This window comes from Hordeum vulgare, chromosome 4H, assembly GCF_904849725.1.
Source record: "Hordeum vulgare subsp. vulgare chromosome 4H, MorexV3_pseudomolecules_assembly, whole genome shotgun sequence".
Taxonomy (NCBI): Eukaryota; Viridiplantae; Streptophyta; class Magnoliopsida; order Poales; family Poaceae; genus Hordeum; species Hordeum vulgare.
In genome coordinates this window covers 98,958,689-98,971,385 of record NC_058521.1, presented here as the reverse complement: position 1 = coordinate 98,971,385, position 12,697 = coordinate 98,958,689, and the positions used below count along the sequence as shown (strand labels likewise).

Sequence of the window (12,697 nt, the reverse complement as noted above, 5' to 3'; positions counted from 1 at the left end):
GCAGTTCTACAACAAAATAGTACAAGTTAGCATCTAAAACATGAAGAGTAAGATCTCAATGTGGATGGACGATGTGGATGGAAGTTGACGAAGCAAAAACCTGAAAATAAGGAAAGAATCTCGTGCTCGATTGAATCTTTGGATGTACTTGATCGGGATTTGGAGGCTTCAAGAAATGCTTAGATAGAGTAGGGATGATGTTGAAGAAATTCTTCATGTGCGAATGGAAAGTATCCCCACTGTGACCAAAGCGAACTTGAAGATCTTCGAAGGAAGAATTGTGGGATAACATCCACAGAAACGATGCTAGTTTCTCTTCGACTTTAATTCTAGTGTCAGACACCAAATTCTCGCGTCGAAGATAACCAACCAAAGATCTGAAAATATGAGGTTCCATCCTAAATGCTACCAGGCAGTTTTTGATGTGTCCTTCGAGTAACTCATTAACAAACATCTCGCCTGTTAGCAACGACGTATGACACGGAATCCTCGGCTCCCTACTAGCAACTCCACCGGTCTCCATCAAATGTAGTGCAGGGAAAACAAACATCATCATTTCGTCATCCTCCTCCTCCCTCTTCCTAATGCAATCCCTCGTATCTGAATCCATTTTATGACTAAAGAAGAAAAAAGCCACTAGTTACCAATAGTGCAAGGTGTCCAAACATTGGTCCATCATGCAAAGTTTGTGTGTACGCAGAAGGCATACTCAAGAATAAAATCAATTTGCCCTGCTTGAAGTATTTGTTTAAGCGACAAGATTAAAAGGGTGTCTGCATATGTATGTGTATATTCTAAATAATACTAGTACTACTGCTATTAGTGGAAGATTGGGCATGCCAGTTTTGAGCTGCCCAAAAGGAAGAGACACCTACAGACCTACAAAGTCTGGAACGCTAGATTAATTAAACAAGAGCAAAACTACTAAGCTAGCTAATGCACTCGTGCAGCGTGAGGCGCCATCGCCGGCGTCTGGACGGCAGCGTTGCTGCTGCACTGGTGGTATTTGTGAAGAAATTCAGGAGACTATGAGTCCGTCCCCTACAACCAGTCGTATCCTAACTTGTACTAGTGGCTTTTTCCTGAAGACAACATTCAGATTTCTGAAGATTATGCAGGACTATGCAGCTGCTTGCACAGGGCAGGTGCGTGCTACATTCAGATTTTTGTTTTTACCTGCTACATTCAGAAAATCGGTGTAATGCTTAAGGTAACATTTTTACCTTCGTGTGGGCGTTGGCCTTGCAAGTTCAACTCCTCCCAGGTCGAGCCCTCACCTCCTCGCTTCAGCCGTATCCTCCCCTCCTCCTGGTCTCATCCTCGTCCTCTCTTGGTCTCGGTCTCTGCACGGATTTGACAGAGAAACGCAGCCGGCAACAGCTCTGGTTGATTTAGGCACGGATTTGATCAAGAAACGTAGGCGAGTCGGAGCACGCACCTCTGGTAGATTCGTGGAGGACGAAGGGAGGAGCTCGCGGAAGGCTGGCGCTTCTTTGTTCCCGTCGATGTCGTGCCCTCTGTCCCCGTGGCCGGCACCTTCGCCGCCGTCATTATCGCCTAGGGTTCGCCGGCACCTTCGCCGCCGTCGCTATCGCCTAGGGTTCGCGAGAGGAGAGACGTCTTCTGTTTTTTTGGGAGAAGAGGCATCTTCTGTTCGCGAGAGGATTGTTTCCACGGGAGGAGAGGTGGGGGTTGATTCCCCGCTGAAACCCGACGGTTTTGGACGGGATGTAATCCCGGTCAGGTTTAACCAAAGAAAGTTAACTGGTTCACAGCGATTTAATCCGGATCGGGGCAAAATCACGAGGTTTGACCGGGTTTGGGCTTCGATCCCGGCGGGGAAAGGCGGAACCGAACGAAGCCTAAAGATACAGTACGTACGAGCAATACAACGGTCCAGAGCAGCCGGTTTTACAAGTGCAAGGGCTTCTCTCCAACCCTGCCGCCCAAAGGTTGCAGCCATGCGGCGGCACTACGCCGGGCTCCTCCGCCGCGCCGCCTCGCTGCCGTCTCTCTCGCTCGTGGCCTCCCTACACGCCGCCGCGCTCCGCCGAGGCGCGGTCCTCGTCCCCTCGCTTATCCATGCCTACTCTGCCTGCGGCGACCCAGCCTCCGCCCGCAGCGTGTTCGACGGATTGCCCGCACAGGAGCAGACACTCTCCGCGCGCACCGCGCTCGCCAGCGCGATGTCCGCGCACGGCATGTGCCGGGGGGTGCTCGGCCTGTTCCGCGGCCGGGAGGGAGAGATGGACGACAAGGCGGTGACCGTGGTTCTCACCGTGTGCGCGAGGGCCGGGATGGTCAGCCAGGGGAGGGAAGTCTTTGCGAGGGTGCGGAGGCCGGCGCTGCAACACTACACGTGCATGGTGGAGATGCTCGGACGGGCCGGGGAGGTCGAGGAGGCAGAGGGGCTGCTGGCGCGGATGGAGGCACGCCCGGACAGGATTATCTGCACGGTTCTGCTCGCCGCATGCCGGGCGCATGGTCGTGTCGATGTGGCTGAGAGAGTGGCTAGGTTGATGAGCGAGCATGGCATTGTATGAATTTTGGCATGTTGATCAGTTCACAAACTGGCCATTGTGTTAGCTCAAGATCAGTGATCGAAACCATTGTGATATGGAGCTGATAACACATAGTTTGGTTGACGGCAATGGTGGTTCTTGAAGTTCATGTAGTAGTGCAGTACAACATAAGCCCCTGGTAGGTGAGATCTGAATTTGTTTAGAAGCCTATGTTGCAGTGGAGGAACCACATGAGCGCCAGCACACTTCACTGCTTGAACCTGTATGGAAGCACAGTTTGAAGGCATCTACCAGATTGCTATAAAATGAATAACATCGGTACTATAGACCACCTGCAGTGGAATGCCCGTCAGTTTTCTCAGTTGCTGACTGTCTAAACTCTCTGATTAGCTTGATGATGGGTGTACGTTTCTGGACTGCAAGTTCTCAAGCCCGTGATGCAACACAAAGAGAAGTCGCTAAGTTAATAGACGAGCCTGTTAATATTGTTAACAAACGTAACTGTCAATCTTGACTTCTTGAGTAAATTGTTGAGGAGCAGTTTCGATCAAATTTTGTTGAAGCTGGATGTGGTGGGAACTATCGAAATACAGGAAGTCTGCTCCAAGAACCTGTTGTGAGATCTTCTAGGATTCAATTTTCGGATACTTCAGAGTTCTGGCATTCTCTCACGGTGGAAACTGTACCTCCTGCTATGGTTTGAATTTACTGAGCATAGAACATCTGTTTTAAATGGCTAGTCTCTTCACTATTGTGTCCACTGTCACAGCAATCACCTGATCTTATGCTGGACATATGTTCAATGATGCTTGAGAAAATCAGCTCTCTGATGTAAATACTCATGTTGACGCAAAACATCCATCTCGCATGCCGACACATGGGTGCGAGGGAATGCGGAGTTGGGCATTGCTGGTAAGAGACAGAGCAAGTGCAACCTGGTTGGGAAACTAGCAGGAGAAATGGGGAAGTGGTTGTTCTGGTCACGAGCACACCTGAGCTTGTTATCTGGGTGGTTCGGCGCTCCATTGGGATGCGGTGCATTCAATTCCTGTGCCAGTGCGTTATTCTGGACATATGTGTAATGATGCTTGAGCAAATCAGCAAAATTATATCTCAAATGCAGAGTGAGAAAGTATGATCTGAAAACACGATATGTGATGGAATTAGACAGTTTGAAAAAGTAATTTAGTTTGATTTGTGTTCTGTTCTGATGAGTATAACGCAGTGAAGTCATTCCTGAATATTAGTATAAAGATAGAGCATAATAGAAAAATAAAAATTAGTCCCAAGAGGATATTTGCCGGCCTGGGGGTGTATGTTTATCTATTTTCATGGGAAAATGATTAGATCAGAGGAACAGTGCTAAAAATCTGCTCACTGGATTAAAACTGGTTGCTCTTGATTCGATATGTTTGGCAACCTATAGGTGCTGAGAATAATCATACTGTCTGCACGGTGAGGATCGGAGCTGCCGCTCCCGGCAGGACGCCTTGTACTAGTTGCACGAGTGCCCTTGAGAAGGCAATACGTTGTTTCCCGGAGATCCAGGGGAGAATGTGATTGTGTCTGCATCTGGTACATTGATGGAAAGCTATTTCTTGTACTGCATAGCTTTATACATTGTTGTACCAAACCTGCGAGTTTTATGGATAGGCATGTCTTTGAGAACAATAATATCATCACAGTTCTGTCCATACATATTTATTGTTCATTCTTATGAAATTATGTGGACAATATCAGCATTTTTATTACTTTACCGTCATATCTCATTAATTGATAGTTTTAAGTCCACACTGTGTTCGCTGCTTGTATATCATGGACAGATTATCTAAGAATTGAGAAGTGGTTTTATTTTCACATAATGTATTCTAGTGTTGCACATGCTTTATTCACTTCATGATCTTGTGTATAAATACCAATTGATAGATAATACTTGTACTTTTTGAAAAATCGCGGTTGGGTAAGGAGGGATTGTACTTGCCTGGTTGTACGGTGCCATTCAGTTATCAGTAGTCCAGCTTGACATCATTTGTGAAGCATGAAAGGCATGAATCAATTCTTTTTCAGGATTCCGGTTTTGTTGACTTAAGTGGGTATTGTTAGGAGCCATAGCGGTTAAATTAAGGAACTGTGATTGTTAATTATGTAGTCTTAATTGTGATTTACACTATAATTATAGTGCTAATTCTACATCTCTGTGCCTTATTTGTCTTTTGTTTATTGGTATTTGATAGATGAGCAGGATAGGAAAGGTTAATGAAAAAGGAAGCTTCTTTGCTAGACAATGGAGTGGCAAATGAGAGAAATATTCAAGTCTGACGGGGAAGTTGATTTGCAAGACTCTAGAATCGGCTAAGCTCTGGCACTCTGTTATATTTAAAATGTGGTTTAATTTCGTTTAAGAGATGTCTTTGCACATAATGCATGTAAAATGATTTCTAAATTCTGTGTTAGTTTGAGGTATTTGAAACTGTACTGATCTATTGTCTGTTACCCGTGAAAAACCTGTGGATAGAATTTTGTGCAAAATTTTATAAAATCCCTGGTTGGATCGGAAGTGCTGTTCTGCTGGACTGAACAGTAGTAAATTTAGAAAGTCAATAAATAAATAAATTCTAATTTTTTATTGGATTCCATATATAGAATTTTCCAAATTCTTCTGAAGCATCCAGATACCAGTGCCAAACCAAACATCGGAATGTGGTTTGACCTGATGGCTGATTGCTGTGCTCACCATGTCATGGATGTAGGAATTTATAGGATGGAAACTTTGAGACCATTATAAACTTTGTCAGGATACCCTATTCGTTCTTTTGCACATGGCGGTAGCGGCCTGTCTCAGTCTTGTGGATTACTAATGCATGCTGAGTTGCTGCCTTTTGATCAGATTGTAAGGTAGGACCGTGTGTTCTTTTTCTTTTTCTGAAATTCCGAGTCTTTCGCTTACTAGTGTTTAATTAAAGAGGCAGCAGCTGCTGGAGATTTTTCCTTGTGCTGCGCATTTGGGAGTTACTCATCAGATCACTAAACTGAGCACCTTGTCTGTAAACTCAAACAGGTAGCGGAAGCCTTTCGGAGAAGTGGAAGCATCACTGCCTTTTCATGTACAACTACGAGTATTTTGTGGCTGGCGGAGCAGCTCTTCCCTGTACCAGACACTTGCTACACCGGTGCCGACAGGCAGATGGAGACGATGAATCTAAGAAATGGAGCTTCAGAGTTCTGGCATTCTCTCACGGTGGAAACTGTGCCTCATGCTACGGCTTCAGTTTACCGAGCCGATGTAACCCTCGCGTTGACGCACGCAAAACGTCCATCTCGCATGCGACACATGGGCGCGACGGAGTGCCGAGCCGGGCATTGCTGGTAGCAAGAGACAGAACAAGTGCAACCTGGTTGGGAAACTAGCAGGAGAAATGGGAAGTGTCACTGCATTTTTCACGTCCAGCCACGAGCATCTTGTGGCTGTCGGAGCAGCTCTTCCCTGTGCCAGACACTTGCTACACCGGTGCCGACAGACGATGGATGAACGGGCAACCGGTGGCTGGCAGCCAAGGCCCAAGGCAAGGCAAGGAGGGCCTTCCAGCTGCATCCTCGGAGGAAATACTGACCGTGAACTCACCCGTCATGGAGTTCTCCTGATCCGCGGAATGTACCCGATGGATTCCGATCCCTTTTGTCGCAGGTGCCGTTTGCTCGACGTCTGTCTGCCAAGAAGAGCACGGCCGTTGCTTTCGGTTTGCCGACTGGAGCTGGAGTGCTGCCGTGCCAAGCTACGGTTAGCGTTGCTTTCACCCTTGGTCTCTCTTCGTGTTTATCTGGTTTTTGCACCGCAATGCCGCATGCATCCGGCGTTTGTGTGCTTGCGTGTCTTTCTTTTGCTGGTTGTGGACAAGTCCTGTACGTAGTATTTTATTTTCAAACTGAAGTCGAATTACATTGCAAGAACTGCATAATTCAGTCTGTTTTTTTCCTTCTTGTTTTTCCCGGTTCAGTAATGAACTGTGTTCGATATGTTTCTTACTTATCTTCATTTCTCCGACAAGTATTTACGGGTAGAGAAAGTATTGTGTGAGACTTTTTAGACCACTAGACATTACTTTATGGAGGGAGTACATAGGAAAGAAATAAGTACTACATAATTTGGTGATTTCATGTACATATTTAGGGTGGGGAGATATGGAGATTCTTAACAATCTAAGTTGGAGGCAATTCCATATCTTTGTGCTAATAAAACTAAGTGTGTATGGGCGTTGGTATGATGTTCAAAAATGATAAAAAAATAAACAGGCGCACCAAGTACAAGTACGGTTCGGCTGTACACTTGTACGTGCGCCGACGTGGTAATTAGGAGAAAAGAGGTTGGAAAATTCAGCACCGTGGATCTCCTGCCAGGTCGATCTGAGCGGTCGGCTTCCCGCCCCGCAGATGGCACAAGCGTAGCCGCGCAACCTCGTCTGCACTTGCGTTGCCACTCCTCCACTAGACCGGGTCCACGCCGCCGGGCCACGCGAAATCTCCTCCTCCCCTTCCTTCTCCCCTCCCCCCCATCCTTCCGCCCCACCTCACACCACCGCCTCCGCCAGACCGCCACCACCACCACCACCGGCACCAAAACCCTAGAGCCCGGACGCAGCAGAGCCATATGGCTAGCTTCGGCGTCGACACGCGCCCCGCCGCGGCGGGGGAGGGGGCGCTCTCCTTCCTCTCCCGGAGCCTGCGGGAGGACCTGCGCCTCATCCGCGCGCGGGCCGGGGAGCTCGAGACCTTCCTCAGCGCGCCGGTCCCGGAGCCCGACCTCTTCGCGCGCCTCCGCAAGGCCTACAACACCACCTCCTCCTCCGGCTCCGCCTCGGGGATCGGGAAGACTCGCCTCGACCTCTCGGCGATAGGAAAGGCGTTCGAGGCCGAGGTCGGGAGGGGGTGGGGGGCCAAGACTGGCTGGAGGTGGGAGGACGAGGACGCCGCCGAGTGGGAGCCCATACGGGCCGTCAAGGCGCGCCTCAGGGACCTCGACCGGAAGCGCCAGGACCAGGCCAGCGACGTGCTCCACAAGGTCAAGCTCAGCCTGGTAAGCTCCCAAACCCTCACCAATTCCCCCGTCGTTCGTGCACGAGTGAATAAATAAACTGCAGCCTCCCCGTTTGGGTTGCCTTCACAAGTAAATAAACTGCAGCCTCACCAATTGAAGGACCGGACGCTAGCTATTCTTGGGTCAAGTTCATCAAATTGAGTTGGGTCACTAATAGTAGACCGTGCACATATGTTCGATCTTACTCTGGACTTTTTCAATTCTGAATTGTTGTTGGGGCAATTCGATTCTGAAAATTTAGCTTGATGTTGAGGAAATCGAGCAAATTTTGTGTTCTGCTTTGATCAAGTTGTATGTTCATGATTTAGAGGGGAAGCATTGAGCGTTGCGATCCGTCATGTTTGAGTTGAGTTGTCGACAATTCATCCTCTAGATTGGCTGATATGAAAATGAAATTGGTTGTTTTTGTTCATTGCTGTGCTCGTAGGCTTAAAATGTGAGGTGTAAAAATCGCAAGAGGTTTGAGTGTGTAAGGATAATATAGCTAGGGGGTGACTTTAATTTAGTTCCGTTCCTTGCCTGGTATTAGTTAATCTGGACACAATGAATTCAAATACCATCTACTTCCTGGCAAGAAAAATAAATCATCTACTTACTAGTCAAAATAATCTAAGGCTACTTTGTAAGAAAACTGCATGCCAGAAGTTAATGAAGATGCTCTCTGTTGGTGCCTTGAGCCCATGCAATTTTTGGGGTTCCATGTTAGAATATGTGTAAATAATGGAACCTTTACGGGAAGTCCAGGGCATGAGAATCATCTCAGGATAATAACTCACATGTTGTGTGGTGTGAGTCATTTATCAAATGCATCAAGTTTTGCTCGCAAAAATCAGCAGTTGAAAATTTTACATATATTATTTGCAAAGTTGCATAACTCCAGTTCGCTTGCAGTGCATGAACCTTAATTAAACTTGTTCTGTGATTTACATGTTGCAGCCTGCTATACCAAATCTTCTACAATACCATTTCTCATTGAGTACATATATGTGAGTGCACTAACACGATGTACAATTGTGATTCTTATTGCAGAAATCGATGAGCTTTGCACCTGAAGCATCTGAGGTTACTCGTCTGGTTTCATATTCTGTTGCATTGTGCATTAGGGCATCACTTTTTTGTGCATATGCTAGTTTCTGTTTATCAGGGTCAGTTAACTTTTCTGCATGAATACTTTGCAATACCTACAACTGCAAGAGTGTTTTTGAAGAGCAAAACTAATTGTGATAATTGCTGCCTTGAGTTCATTCGCTTCATTCCTCCTGTAAACTACTAAATATTGGAGTTGGCAGCATTATCTTGTTTTCAGAATGAAGGTCAAATAAGGCTGTACAATCCTCGTATTATGCCTTACAAAATATTGTAAACCATTATATGCCTCTTGACCCACATGTTAGGCACGGGGTGGCTGCATGTTGTAGGGATATGCCTTTTTTTCAGCTTTGCAGGGACGCATAGCTGTATAGGGGTGTTACCCTGTCAATCTACTAATTTTCAGCTTTTTTGGCATTGACAATAAATCGATTTCACCTTTTGATGTAGGGAACATAATCTAGTCAGTATTTCTGGAAGTAGGTGTGTCGGCCCATTGCCACGCCAGACCGAAAGAATGAAAAGACACAAGAAACCTAGTTTCCACAGCAGAACCCAGTTTTCATCAAACTAAATAATGTTGATTATAGAACTGCTTTCTTCCATCCTCCCGCATGCATACGTTCTTCAATGTGGATGCGTGCCAGGTGCCAATAGTGCCATAGAATCTATGTCTTCTCGAGTGTTAACGTCATGGCCTCTTCTTGGCATCTCTTTGTCCCACCAGGAAGATTATTCTTCAGCATTATGGCTCATGAGATCGACTTGTTTTTCTTGTAACCGCATGGTCTACTTAATTCTACTAGAAGAGTACTTTTATACTAGATGTAATCATGTAGATGAGGAGGAAAGTAACAGTGTAATACATCAATGCATACTGAAACACATCAGTTTCATGGGCCTTGTTTGGCCCTATGCACCATGCCCCACAATCAAGCTCCTTCTAACTGCATGATTTAGCATCATTCGCATGTGAAGCATGTATATATTAACACATTTGCATGCATGTTGCATGCATGTCCAGGGATTAGCTACCCCTTTATGCTTTATGCATTTCTTAATATATATTGATCTAGTGCAGGAAGTACCACCACTGGATTTAAACGAACTCCTTGCATATTTTCTAAAGCAATCTGGACCATTGTTTGACCAACTTGGTATAAAAAGAGGTAAGGGGCCCTATTTTAGTTTAACAAAATCTAAGGTCTGCAGAATATTGGAATATATGTGTGTGAGCTTGTGCCGTACTGATTTTCTTCTTCTCGTGTGGAATAGATGTGTGTGACAAGTTGGTGGAGTCTCTATGCAGCAAGCGCAAGGACCATTTTGTATATGATCCTTTGTCAACTAGTGAATCATCTTCCTTCAGAAATGACAATACTTGTGATGAACTTGACCTAAGAATAGCTAGCGTCCTTCAAAGTACAGGGCATCATTATGAAGGTGGGTTTTGGGATGATGGGCAAAAATATGACGTAGCTGACAAGAGACATGTTGCCATAGTCACTACCGCCAGTCTTCCTTGGATGACGGGAACAGCTGTGAATCCTTTGTTTCGAGCTGCATACTTGGCTAAATCTTCCAAGCAATATGTAACCTTGATGGTGCCCTGGCTTTGCAAGTCAGACCAAGAGCTCGTCTATCCCAATAATATGACTTTTAGTTCTCCAGAAGACCAAGAATCTTATATAAGGGATTGGCTGGAGGAAAGAGTTGGATTTAAAACCGACTTCAGAATATCATTTTACCCTGGAAAGGTAGGGTTTCTTTTTTATTCCATAATGTCAAACGCTATGTATTTTAGTTGTCTAATCATTTATTTACCCTGGCTGCAGTTTCAGAAAGAAAGGAGAAGTATAATTCCTGCTGGGGACACTTCACAATTTATACCATCAAAGGAAGCCGACATTGCAATTCTGGAAGAACCTGAGCACCTGAACTGGTACCATCATGGAAAGCGTTGGACTGATAAATTTAATCATGTTGTTGGTGTTGTGCATACAAATTACTTAGAGTATATCAAGAGAGAGAAGAATGGTGCTATTCAAGCTTTTTTTGTCAAGCACATTAACAACCTTGTTGCCAGAGCTTATTGCCATAAGGTAATTATGCATTGTACTATGACTACTGTGTTTATTGCGATGTTCAAGTGCACACACTGTGAATTCTCCTTCATATATAATTACATCCAATAGCTATGTGCTAGGTTGTTTTTCCTTACTGAGCTGATTGTATCGATATGTGTAGGTTTTACGACTATCAGGGGCTACTCAAGATGTAGCCAGATCCATGATCTGCAATGTACATGGTGTTAATCCCAAGTTTCTGGAGGTTGGGGAGAGAATAGCAGCAGAGAGGGAATCTGGCCAGCAGTCCATGTCCAAAGGAGCTTATTTTCTGGGGAAGATGGTCTGGGCCAAAGGTTACAGAGAACTTATAGATTTGCTTGCGAAGCACAAGACAGATTTGGACGGTTTCAAATTGGACGTCTATGGAAACGGTGAAGATTCAGTTGAAGTTCAATCAGCTGCCAAGAAGCTGGATTTAAATCTTAACTTCCATAAAGGCCGAGATCATGCAGATGATTCTCTTCATGGGTAAAGATCCGAACCATCCAGCTTTGAAAACATATGCCTGCCTTGTATATCTGAGATTTCATTGATCTGAATGCTTCCTTGTGGTTCTTTTTCCAGGTATAAGGTTTTTGTAAACCCGAGCATTAGTGATGTCCTCTGCACTGCCACTGCTGAGGCTCTAGCGATGGGTAAGTTTGTGGTCTGCGCAGATCATCCATCCAATGAATTCTTCAGATCATTTCCAAACTGCCTGACATACACGACTTCAGAGGACTTTGTTGCCAAAGTGAAGGAAGCAATGACCCGTGACCCCCAGCCCCTCACACCTGAGCAGCGATACAACCTTTCATGGGAGGCTGCGACCCAGAGGTTCATGGAGCACTCGGAGCTGGACAAGGTCCTGAGTAGCAATGGTGATTGTGCTAGCACCTCTGGAAACAGTGTCGACAGGAAGATGAGGAAATCAGCCTCGTTGCCAAACATGTCGGACATCGTGGATGGGGGCCTAGCATTTGCCCACTACTGCTTCACGGGCAGCGAGCTCCTCCGGCTGTCGACCGGGGCGGTGCCCGGGACCCTGAACTACAATAAGCAACATAGCGTGGACATGCACCTGCTGCCCCCTCAGGTACAGAATCCTGTATATGGCTGGTAAGACGACACCACTGCTGTTAGTAGTACATAGATAGGTCTGTAATTTGTGACACTAATTCTTTTTCCTCCTCTCCCTGATGCCAACGGCAAAAGCCTTGTCCATTATTATCAATACAAACTACAGACTACTTGTAGCATTAGATTAAGAGTTGTGAATTTGATGCCTTGAGTATTGGTAGCCGTTTTCACTGGCACGCTCACATGTTTGTATGGCCGGTACAGTAGCAATGAGAATCCTATGCCCATTTCCCCGTGTCTGCACCAAAACTAGCCTGCGCGTTGCTCCTCGCATGCGTGTACCGCACTGGTGGCACTGTTGCACTCATACGCTGCTCCACTGTTTTTCTATCTATCTACTCCTACTTGTATGCGGTACAGTATGCTCTAGTGGTACCATGATTGATTTCATGACAGGTAGAGCTTGGAATGTCTGCCTGGTACCACCACAGTAGAATCAGAATGCAACACCTACGCACTGTGGATTTACTGATGGCTGATAGAGCTGTCGTCGATGCCATGTCACCCCTGTCCACCCAGCATGTGTTGGTTGGTCCACTGCTGATGCACCACCTAGGTAGGTTGGTACCCCTACAACGTACTGGCATGGCATGGCAGCTGTGGGCCTCTGGTTGGCCTCTACAACGTACTGGCATGGCAGTTGTGGGCCTCTGACGGGTGGGCCCTTCTCCCCCCTGCCCTGCCACCACTGTTGGTACTGGGCTATCTGCAAATTGCAATGGTGATTGATTTAATTTCGGATTTGG

General features: G+C 46.1%; 2 protein-coding genes across 3 annotated transcripts; both read left to right on the top strand.

Moving 5' to 3' along the window:
• The first annotated feature begins 1,910 nt into the window (after positions 1 to 1,910).
• On the top strand, positions 1,911 to 3,725 carry LOC123448018 (putative pentatricopeptide repeat-containing protein At3g13770, mitochondrial). Its single transcript, XM_045124778.1, has one exon. It carries the CDS (start codon positions 1,962 to 1,964, stop codon positions 2,541 to 2,543), a length of 582 nt encoding a protein of 193 aa, XP_044980713.1. The 5' UTR covers positions 1,911 to 1,961; the 3' UTR covers positions 2,544 to 3,725.
• Positions 3,726 to 7,032: 3,307 nt separating this feature from the next.
• On the top strand, positions 7,033 to 12,102 carry LOC123448017 (digalactosyldiacylglycerol synthase 1, chloroplastic-like). Of its 2 annotated transcripts, XM_045124777.1 has the most exons (8): positions 7,033 to 7,593; positions 8,644 to 8,676; positions 9,785 to 9,872; positions 9,979 to 10,460; positions 10,539 to 10,805; positions 10,951 to 11,300; positions 11,397 to 11,467; positions 11,549 to 12,102. In XM_045124777.1, the coding sequence occupies exons 1-8, from the start codon at positions 7,168 to 7,170 to the stop codon at positions 11,932 to 11,934; spliced, it is 2,103 nt and encodes a 700-aa protein (XP_044980712.1). In that variant the 5' UTR covers positions 7,033 to 7,167; the 3' UTR covers positions 11,935 to 12,102. The 2 variants fall into 2 exon arrangements, with proteins under 2 accessions (XP_044980712.1, XP_044980711.1); XM_045124776.1 differs by having other exon boundaries at positions 7,038 to 7,593; positions 11,397 to 12,102.
• Positions 12,103 to 12,697: the final 595 nt, after the last annotated feature.

Excerpts from the sequence above, each read along its gene's own strand:
- LOC123448017 (XM_045124776.1), top strand. The coding sequence starts at position 7,168 with ATGGCTAGCTTCGGCGTCGACACGCGCCCCGCCGCGGCGGGGGAGGGG. Across the intron at positions 8,677-9,784 it reads TTGCACCTGAAGCATCTGAG|GAAGTACCACCACTGGATTT; the intron begins GTTACTCGTCTG and ends GATCTAGTGCAG. Across the intron at positions 11,301-11,396 it reads GCAGATGATTCTCTTCATGG|GTATAAGGTTTTTGTAAACC; the intron begins GTAAAGATCCGA and ends TTCTTTTTCCAG.
- LOC123448018 (XM_045124778.1), top strand. The coding sequence starts at position 1,962 with ATGCGGCGGCACTACGCCGGGCTCCTCCGCCGCGCCGCCTCGCTGCCG.